This window comes from Lampetra fluviatilis, unplaced genomic scaffold, assembly GCF_964198595.1.
Source record: "Lampetra fluviatilis unplaced genomic scaffold, kcLamFluv1.1 SCAFFOLD_460, whole genome shotgun sequence".
NCBI classification, from domain to species: domain Eukaryota; kingdom Metazoa; phylum Chordata; class Hyperoartia; order Petromyzontiformes; family Petromyzontidae; genus Lampetra; species Lampetra fluviatilis.
In genome coordinates, this window is record NW_027621666.1 from 519 (window position 1) to 11613 (window position 11095).

Here is an 11095-nt window from a genome sequence, read left to right on the forward strand (position 1 = left end):
GTGAGTGAGTGTGTGGGTGAGTGTGTGGGTGAGTGTGTGGGTGGAGTGAGTGTGTGGGTTAGTGTGTGGGTGAGTGTGTGGGTGAGTGAGTGGGTGAGTGAGTGAGTGTGTGGGTGAGTGTGTGGGTGAGTGTGTGGGTGAGTGTGTGGGTGAGTGAGTGTGTGGGTTAGTGTGTGGGTGAGTGTGTGGGTGAGTGTGTGGGGTGAGTGAGTGGGTGGGTGAGTGTGTGGGTGAGTGAGTGGGTGAGTGAGTGAGTGTGTGGGTGAGTGTGTGGGTGAGTGTGTGGGTGAGTGAGTGGGTGGGTGAGTGTGTGGGTGAGGTGTGTGGGTGAGTGTGTGGGTGAGTGTGTGGGTGAGTGTGTGGGTGAGTGAGTGGGTGAGTGTGTGGGTGAGTGAGTGGGTGAGTGGGTGAGTGTGTGGGTGAGTGTGTGGGTGAGTGAGTGGGTGAGTGTGTGGTGTGTGTGGGTGAGTGTGTGTGGGTGAGTGTGTGGGTGAGTGAGTGGGTGTGTGTGGTGGTGAGTGTGTGGTGTGTGGTGGTGAGTGTGTGGGTGGAGTGTGAGTGGTGGTGAGTGTGTGTGTGGTGAGTGTGTGGGGGAGTGAGTGTGTGGTGTGAGTGTGTGGGTGAGTGTGTGGTGGGTGAGTGGTGAGTGTGTGGGTGAGTGTGTGGGTGAGTGTGTGGGTGAGTGTGTGGTGGTGGTGTGTGTGGGTGAGTGTGTGGGTGAGTGTGTGGTGGGTGGTGTGGGTGAGTGTGTGGGTGAGTGTGTGTGGGTGAGTGTGTGGGTGAGTGTGTGGGTGAGTGTGTGGTGGTGTGTGGGTGAGTGTGTGGGTGGGTGAGTGTGGGGTGTGTGTGTGGGTGAGTGTGTGGGTGAGTGTGTGGGTGAGTGTGTGGGTGGTGTGTGGGTGGGTGAGTGTGTGGGTGTGTGTGGGGTGAGTGTGGTGGTGGTGAGTGTGTGGGTGGTGTGTGGTGAGTGGTGTGGGTGAGTGTGTGGGTGAGTGTGTGGGTGAGTGTGTGGGGTGTGTGGTGGGTGTGGGTGAGTGTGTGGGTGAGTGGTGGTGGTGTGGTGGGTGAGTGTGTGGGTGTGTGTGGGTGGTGGGTGAGTGTGTGGGTGGTGTGTGGTGGGTGGGTGTGTGGGTGTGTGTGGTGAGGTGTGTGTGTGGGTGAGTGTGTGGTGGTGTGGGTGTGGGTGAGTGTGTGGGTGAGTGTGTGGGTGAGTGTGTGGTGGGTGTGTGGGTGAGTGTGTGGGTGAGTGTGTGGGTGAGTGTGTGGGTGTGTGTGGGGTGAGTGTGTGGGTGAGTGGTGTGTGAGTGGGTGAGTGGTGGTGTGTGTGTGGGTGAGGTGAGTGGGTGAGTGTGTGGGTGAGTGTGGTGGGTGAGTGTGTGGGTGAGTGTGTGTGGGTGAGTGTGTGGGTGAGTGAGTGTGGTGAGTGTGTGGGTGAGTGTGTGTGTGAGTGTGAGTGTGTGTGTGTGGAGTGAGTGGTGAGTGTGTGGTGAGTGTGGTGAGTGGTGAGTGAGTGGGTGAGTGTGTGGGTGAGTGAGTGAGAGTGGGTGAGTGTGTGGTGAGTGTGTGGTGAGTGAGTGAGTGTGTGGGTGAGTGAGTGTGTGGTGTGAGTGAGTGGGTGAGTGAGTGAGTGAGTGGTGTGTGGGTGAGTGTGTGGGTGAGTGTGTGGGTGAGCGCTACGAACCCAGAGCAGTAAACATCGCGACTTGGGGAGAGACAAAGACGGCCGTGTGTGGTGGTGCTGGCCACCCACCCCCTCGTGTGCAACCTGGGTGACCTTTGCCTGTGTCTGTGTAACGGCTCTTGTCCCCCAGCTGCCCGTGTTGTGGGGGCCCAGGGCTCACTCCCGCCGGCTCCACGCCTCCACAGAAATGCTGCCGCTGCCTCCTGCGGCAGGCACCCCCCCACGAAACGTCGGGACAACGGCGGAGGCGGGCAAAGGTGAGAGTGTGGCAGTGTGGCGCTAACCACTACACCCACCGCTCCTCACATCACCACCACACACACAGACACATGCAGACACACACACACACAGACACACACACAGACACAGTCACACACACAGACACACACACAGACACACACACACACACAGACACACACACAGACACAGTCACACACACACAGACACACAGACACACACACACACAGACACACACACAGACACAGTCACACACACACAGACACACAGACACACACACAGACACACACACACACAGACACACACACAGACACACAGACACACACACAGACACACACACACACAGACACACACACAGACACACACACAGACACGCAGACAGTCACACACACATACAAACACCCACACACACACAGACACACACAGACACAGTCACACACAGACACACACACAGACACACACACACACAGACACTTACTCACCCACCCACCCACTCACCCACCCACTCACTCACCCATCCACCCACTCACCCACCCACTCACCCATCCACCCAGTCACTCACTCACCCACCCACCCACCCACTCACCCACCCACCCACCCACCCACCCCCCACACCCACCCACCCACCCACCCACTCACCCACCCACCCACCCACCCACCACTCACTCACCCACCCACTCACTCACCCACCCACCCACTCACCCACCCACCCACTCACCCACCCACTCACCCACTCACTCACCCACCCACCCACTCACCCACTCACCCACCCACCCACTCACCCACTCACTCACCCACCCACTCACCCACCCACCCACACACCCACCCACCCACCCACTCACCCACTCACTCACCCACCCACCCACCCCCCCCACCCACTCACCCACCCACTCACCCACTCACCCACCCACCCACTCACCCACTCACCACCCACCCACTCACCCACCCACCCACACACCCACCCACCCACCCACTCACCCACTCACTCACCCCACCCACCCACCCCCCCACCCACTCACCCACCCACCCACCCACCCACCCACTCACCACCCACTCACTCACCCACCCACTCACCCACCCACTCACCCACCCACCCACTCACCCACCCACCCACTCACTCACCCATCCACCCACTCACCCACCCACTCACCCATCCACCCATCACTCACTCACCCACCCACCCACCCACTCACCCACCCACCCACCCACCCCCACACCCACCCACCCACCCACCCACTCACCCACCCACCCACCCACTCACTCACCCACCCACTCACTCACCCACCCACCCACCACCCACCCCACCCACTCACCCACCCACTCACCCACTCACTCACCCCACCCACCCACTCACCCACTCACCCACCCACCCACTCACCCACTCACTCACCCACCCCACTCACCCACCCACCCACACACCCACCCACCCACCCACTCACCCACTCACTCACCCACCCACCCACCCCCCCACCCACTCACCCACCCACTCACCCACTCACCCACCCACCCACTCACCCACTCACTCACCCACCCACTCACCCACCCACCCCACACACCCACCCACCCACCCACTCACCCACTCACTCACCCACCCACCCACCCCCCCCACCACTCACCCACCCACTCACCCACCCACCCACCCACTCACCCACCACTCACCCACCCACTCACCCACCCACTCACCCACCCCACCCACCCACTCACCCACCCACCCACACACCCACCCACCCACCCACTCACCCACTCACTCACCCACCCACCCACCCCCCCACCCACTCACCCACCCACTCACCCACCCACCCACTCACTCACCCACCCACTCACCCCACCCACACACCCACCCACTCACTCACCCACCCACTCACTCACCCACCCACCCACTCACCCACCCACCCAACCACTCACCCACCCCACCCACCCACTCACCCACCCACTCACTCACCCACCCACTCACTCACCCACCCACCCACTCACCCACCCACCCACTCACCCACCCACCCACCCACTCACCCACCCACTCACCCACCCACCCACTCACCCACCCACCCACTCACTCACCCACCCACCCACTCACTCACTCACCCACCCACACACCCACCCACCCACCCACCCACTCACCCACCCACCCACCCACTCACCCACCCACCCACTCACCCACCCACCCACTCACTCACCCACCCACACACCCACCCACCCACCCACTCACCCACTCACTCACCCACCCACCCCCCCCCACCCACTCACCCACCCACTCACCCACCCACCCACTCACCCACCCACTCACTCACCCACCCACCCACTCACTCACTCACCCACCCACACACCCCACCCACCCACCCACTCACCCACTCACTCACCCACCCACCCACCCCCCCACCCACTCACCCACCCACTCACCCACCCACCCACTCACCCACCCACTCACTCACCCACCCACCCACTCACCCACCCACCCAACCACTCACCCACCCACCCACCCACTCACCCACCCACCCCCCACTCACCCACCCACCCACCCACTCACTCACCCACCCACCCACCCACCCACTCACCCACTCACTCACCCACCCACCCACTCACTCACCCACTCACCCACTCACCCACCCACCCACCCACTCACCCACCCACCCACCCACTCACCCACTCACCCACCCACCCACCCACTCACCCACCCACCCAACCACTCACCCACCCACCCACCCACTCACCCACCCACCCACCCACTCACCCACCCACCCACTCACCCACCCACCCAACCACTCACCCACCCACCCACCCACTCACCCACCCACCCACCCACTCACTCACCCACCCACCCACCCCACTCACCCACTCACTCACCCACCCACCCACTCACTCACCCACTCACCCACTCACCCACCCACCCACCCACTCACCCACCCACCCACCCACTCACCCACTCACCCACCCACCCACCCCCCCTGTAACAGACGGCTACGTAGCTCTGTACCAGGAGCTAAGTCGGGCTGCCCTCTCACCGATCGGAGTCCCCCGCCCGACGTCCCGTGGCGAGTTCCGCCGCTCCTTCGCCCGTCGCTGCCGTCACCCGCCGCTCAACGAACGACTCCATCAGCTGAGGGCGCTGCAGAGCACCCTGAAGGTGGGCGGAGCTTATATAGACACGCCCCCTGAAGGTGGGAGGAGCTTATATAGACACGCCCCCTGAAAGTGGGCGGAGCTTATATAGACACGCCCTGAAGGTGGGCGGAGCCTATAGGCACGCCCTGAAGGCGGGAGGAGCTTACACTGAAAGTGGGAGGAGCTTATAGACACGCCCTGAAGGTGGGAGGAGCTTAGAGACACGCCCGGAAGGTGGGAGGAGCTTATATAGACACGCCCTGAAGGTGGGCGGAGCTTATGTAGACACAGCCTGAAGGTGGGAGGAGCTTATAGACACGCCCTGAAAGTGGGCGGAGCTTATATAGACACGCCCTGAAGGTGGGCGGAGCCTATAGTCACGCCCTGAAGGTGGGAGGAGCCTACACAGACACGCCCGAAAGTGGGCGGAGCCTACACAGACACGCCCTGAAGGTGGGCGGAGCCTGCAGACACCCCCACCACGGTGCCTGGCCCTGCTGGGCCACAAGGGCAAGTGCAGCTTGTAGCCTGCAGTTACACCCCCCCCCCTCCCTCAATCCCCCCTCCCTCAATCCCCCTCTTCCTCCCCCCCCCCTCCTTTCTCCCCCCCCTATCCCCCCCTCCCCCTCCCCTCCCTCCCCCTCTCCCCCCCCCCCCGCTCCTCCAATTCCTCCCCCCATCTCCCTGCCACCCCCTCCATTTCCCCCCCTTCTCCCTCCCCCTCCCTCCCTCCCCCCCTCTCCCCCCCTCCCCTATTATTTCTCTCCCCCCTTTCTCTCCCCCCCTCCCCTCCCTCTCCCCCCCTCCCCTCCCTCTCCCCCCCTTCACCCCCCCCCCCTCTCCTCCCTCTCCCCCCCTTCACCCCCCCTCTCCTCCCTCTCCCCCCCCTCCCCTCCCTCTCCCCCCCCTTCACCCCCCCCCCCTTCACCCCCCCCCCCTTCACCCCCCCCTTCACCCCCCCTCTCCCTATTATTTCTCTCCCCCCCCTTATCTCTCCCCCCCTCCCCCACCGCTCCCCCCCTCTCTCTCCCCTCCCTCTCCCCCCCTCCCGGCAGGACCGCGAGGGAGAGATGGCGGCCATCGACACGCTGCTTCTGGGCAGTGGTGGTGGTGGTGGTGGCGGTGGTGGTGGTGTTGGCGGTGGTGGTGGTGGTGGTGGCTTCTCCGTGGAAAAGTTCCGCGCCTGGAAGCAGCAGAACGCTCCCCTCCTGCGCGAGATCCTGCGCCGGGAGGCGCAGGATCTCACCGCCACAACCGGCACCAACATCAACGACATCACCACCACCACCACTGGCACCAACATCAACGACATCACCACCACAACCGGCACCAACATCAACGACATCACCGCCACCACCGGCACCAACATCCACGACATCACCACCACCACCGGCACCAACATCAACGACATCACCACCACAACCGGCACCAACATCCACGACATCACCACCACCGGCACCAACATCAACGACATCACCGCCACCACCGGCACCAACATCAACGACATCACCACCGGCACCAACATCCACGACATCACCACCACCACCGGCACCAACATCAACGACATCACCACCACAACCGGCACCAACATCCATGACATCACCACCACCGGCACCAACATCAACGACATCACCGCCACCACCGGCACCAACATCAACGACATCACCACCACCACCGGCATCACCACCAACGAATCTCCCGGCACTCCGGCAGTCCAAGCGGAGGTGGAGGTGGCGATGGTGGGCGCGGTAATTCTACGCCCATCTCAGAACCGCCACCACCACCACCACCGCCACCACCACCACCACCAGCGTCACCACGACAGACGGTGCTTCCCGGCGCTGCGCACGCCGCACACGGCACGCTCGCCGGCGTTGCCGCTCTCCGCGCGGACCCAGCGTCTCGTCGCCTCTCCCGGCGACATCATCGCCGAGATGCAGAGGCGGGCGGGCGCCGACTCGGCCGGGCCGTGGCCGCCTGACGCCGGCGTTGCCGAGGGTTTGCCGTGCCCGGGGAAAGTCGCCGAGTGTCGGGGGCAAGGGGAGGCCGTGGGTTTGCCGTGCCCGGGGAAAGTCGCCGAGTGTCGGGGGAAAGGGGAGGCCGTGGGTTTGCCGGGTCTGGTGAAAGTCGCCGAGTGTCGGGGGCAAGGGGAGGCCGTGGGTTTGCCGGGTCTGGTGAAAGTCGCCGAGTGTCAGGGGAAAGGGGAGGCCGTGGGTTTGCCGGGTCTGGTGAAAGTCGCCGAGTGTCAGGGGAAAGGGGAGGCCGTGGGTTTGCCGGGTCTGGTGAAAGTCGCCGAGTGTCAGGGGAAAGGGGAGGCCGTGGGTTTGCCGGGTCTGGTGAAAGTCGCCGAGTGTCGGGGGAAAGGGGACGCCGTGGGTTTGCCGGGCCCGGGGAAAGTCGCCGAGTGTCGGGGGCAAGGGGAGGCCGTGGGTTTGCCGGGTCTGGTGAAAGTCGCCGAGTGTCAGGGGAAAGGGGAGGCCGTGGGTTTGCCGGGTCTGGTGAAAGTCGCCGAGTGTCAGGGGAAAGGGGAGGCCGTGGGTTTGCCGGGTCTGGTGAAAGTCGCCGAGTGTCGGGGGAAAGGGGACGCCGTGGGTTTGCCGGGCCCGGGGAAAGGCGCCGAGTGTCGGGTACTAGGGGAGGCCGTGGGTTTGCCGGGACCGGTAGGATCGGTGCCGGTAGAATCGTCGCTGGTAGGATCGGTGCCAGTAGGATCGTCGCTTGTAGGATCGGCGCTTGTAGGATCGTTGCCGGTAGCTTCGTGTATGTACGGTGCCGACACAGACAGTAGCAGCAGCAGCAGCAGCAGTAGCGAAGACGAAACTCATAGAGATGCATAGAGACTCACCACACAGAGACCCACAGACTCACCACACAGAGACCCACAGACTCACCACACAGAGACCCACAGACTCACCACACAGAGACCCACAGACTCACCACACAGAGACCCACAGACTCATCACAGAGACCCACAGACTCACCACACAGAGACCCATAGACTCATCACACAGAGACCCATAGACTCACCACACAGAGACCCACAGACTCACCTCACAGAGACCCACAGACTCACCACACAGAGACCCACAGACTCATCACACAGAGACCCACAGACTCACCACACAGAGACCCACAGACTCACCACACAGAGACCCACAGACTCACCACACAGAGACCCACAGACTCACCACACAGAGACCCACAGACTCACCACACAGAGACCCACAGACTCATCACACAGAGACCCACAGACTCACCACACAGAGACCCACAGACTCACCACACAGAGACCCACAGACTCACCACACAGAGACCCACAGACTCACCACACAGAGACCCACAGACTCACCACACAGAGACCCACAGACTCACCACACAGAGACCCACAGACTCACCACACAGAGACCCACAGACTCACCACACAGAGACCCATAGACTCACCACACAGAGACCCACAGACTCACCACACAGAGACCCACAGACTCACCACACACAGACCCACAGACTCATCACACAGAGACCCATAGACTCACCACACAGAGACCCACAGACTCACCACACAGAGACCCACAGACTCACCACACAGAGACCCACAGACTCACCACACAGAGACCCATAGACTCATCACACAGAGACCCATAGACTCATCACACAGAGACCCACAGACTCACCACACAGAGACCCATATACTCATCACACAGAGACTCATAGAGACTCACCACACAGAGACCCATAGACTCACCACACAGAGACCCACAGACTCACCTCACAGAGACCCACAGACTCACCACACAGAGACCCACAGACTCATCACACAGAGACCCACAGACTCACCACACAGAGACCCACAGACTCACCACACAGAGACCCACAGACTCACCACACAGAGACCCACAGACTCACCACACAGAGACCCACAGACTCACCACACAGAGACCCACAGACTCACCACACAGAGACCCACAGACTCACCACACACAGACCCACAGACTCATCACACAGAGACCCACAGACTCACCACACAGAGACCCACAGACTCACCACACAGAGACCCACAGACTCACCACACAGAGACCCATAGACTCACCACACAGAGACCCACAGACTCATCACACAGAGACCCACAGACTCACCACACAGAGACCCACAGACTCACCACACAGAGACCCATAGACTCATCACACAGAGACCCATAGACTCATCACACAGAGACCCACAGACTCACCACACAGAGACCCACAGACTCACCACACAGAGACCCACAGACTCACCACACAGAGACCCACAGACTCACCACACAGAGACCCACAGACTCACCACATAGAGACCCACAGACTCACCACACAGAGACCCACAGACTCACCACACAGAGACCCACAGACTCATCACACGGAGACCCACAGACTCACCACACAGAGACCCACAGACTCACCACACAGAGACCCACAGACTCACCACACAGAGACCCACAGACTCACCACACAGAGACCCACAGACTCACCACACAGAGACCCACAGACTCACCACACAGAGACCCACAGACTCACCACACAGAGACCCACAGACTCACCACACAGAGACCCACAGACTCACCACACAGAGACCTACAGACTCACCACACAGAGACCTACAGACTCACCACACAGAGACCCACAGACTCACCACACAGAGACCCACAGACTCACCACACAGAGACCCACAGACTCACCACACAGAGACCCACAGACTCACCACACAGAGACCCACAGACTCACCACACAGAGACCCACAGACTCACCACACAGAGACCCACAGACTCACCACACAGAGACCTACAGACTCACCACACAGAGACCTACAGACTCACCACACAGAGACCCACAGACTCACCACACAGAGACCCACAGACTCACCACACAGAGACCCACAGACTCACCACACAGAGACCCACAGACTCACCACACAGAGACCCACAGACTCACCACACAGAGACCCACAGACTCACCACACAGAGACCCACAGACTCACCACACAGAGACCCACAGACTCATCACACAGAGACCCACAGACTCACCACACAGAGACCCACAGACTCACCTCACAGAGACCCACAGACTCACCACACAGAGACCCACAGACTCACCACAGAGAGACCCACAGACTCATCACACAGAGACCCACAGACTCACCACACAGAGACCCACAGACTCACCACACAGAGACCCACAGACTCACCACACAGAGACCCACAGACTCACCACACAGAGACCCACAGACTCATCACACAGAGACCCACAGACTCACCACACAGAGACCCACAGACTCATCACACAGAGACCCACAGACTCACCACACAGAGACCTACAGACTCACCACACAGACTCACCACACAGACTCACCACACAGAGACCTACAGACTCACCACACAGACTCACCACACAGAGACCCACAGACTCACCACACAGAGACCCACAGACTCACCACACAGAGACCCACAGACTCATCACACAGAGACCCACAGACTCACCACACAGAGACCCACAGACTCACCACACAGAGACCCACAGACTCACCACACAGAGACCCACAGACTCACCACACAGAGACCCACAGACTCATCACACAGAGACCCACAGACTCACCACACAGAGACCCACAGACTCATCACACAGAGACCCACAGACTCACCACACAGAGACCTACAGACTCACCACACAGACTCACCACACAGACTCACCACACAGAGACCTACAGACTCACCACACAGACTCACCACACAGACTCACCACACAGAGACCTACAGACTCACCACACAGACTCACCACACAGAGACCCACAGACTCACCACACAGAGACCCACAGACTCACCACACAGAGACCCACAGACTCATCACACAGAGACCCACAGACTCACCACACAGAGACCCACAGACTCACCACACAGAGACCCACAGACTCACCACACAGAGACCCACAGACTCACCACACAGAGACCCACAGACTCATCACACAGAGACCCACAGACTCACCACACAGAGACCCACAGACTCATCACACAGAGACCCACAGACTCACCACACAGAGACCTACAGACTCACC

General features: G+C 61.3%; 1 protein-coding gene across 1 annotated transcript; it reads left to right on the top strand.

Moving 5' to 3' along the window:
• The first annotated feature begins 1816 nt into the window (after positions 1 to 1816).
• LOC144955543 (uncharacterized) lies at positions 1817 to 8236 on the top strand. The gene is made up of 3 exons (XM_078885732.1): positions 1817 to 1938; positions 4870 to 5039; positions 6073 to 8236. The coding sequence occupies exons 1-3, from the start codon at positions 1869 to 1871 to the stop codon at positions 7852 to 7854; spliced, it is 2022 nt and encodes a 673-aa protein (XP_078741858.1). The 5' UTR covers positions 1817 to 1868; the 3' UTR covers positions 7855 to 8236.
• Positions 8237 to 11095: the final 2859 nt, after the last annotated feature.

Excerpts from the sequence above, each read along its gene's own strand:
- LOC144955543 (XM_078885732.1), top strand. The coding sequence starts at position 1,869 with ATGCTGCCGCTGCCTCCTGCGGCAGGCACCCCCCCACGAAACGTCGGG. Across the intron at positions 1,939-4,869 it reads AACGGCGGAGGCGGGCAAAG|ACGGCTACGTAGCTCTGTAC; the intron begins GTGAGAGTGTGG and ends CCCCTGTAACAG. Across the intron at positions 5,040-6,072 it reads CGCTGCAGAGCACCCTGAAG|GACCGCGAGGGAGAGATGGC; the intron begins GTGGGCGGAGCT and ends CCCTCCCGGCAG.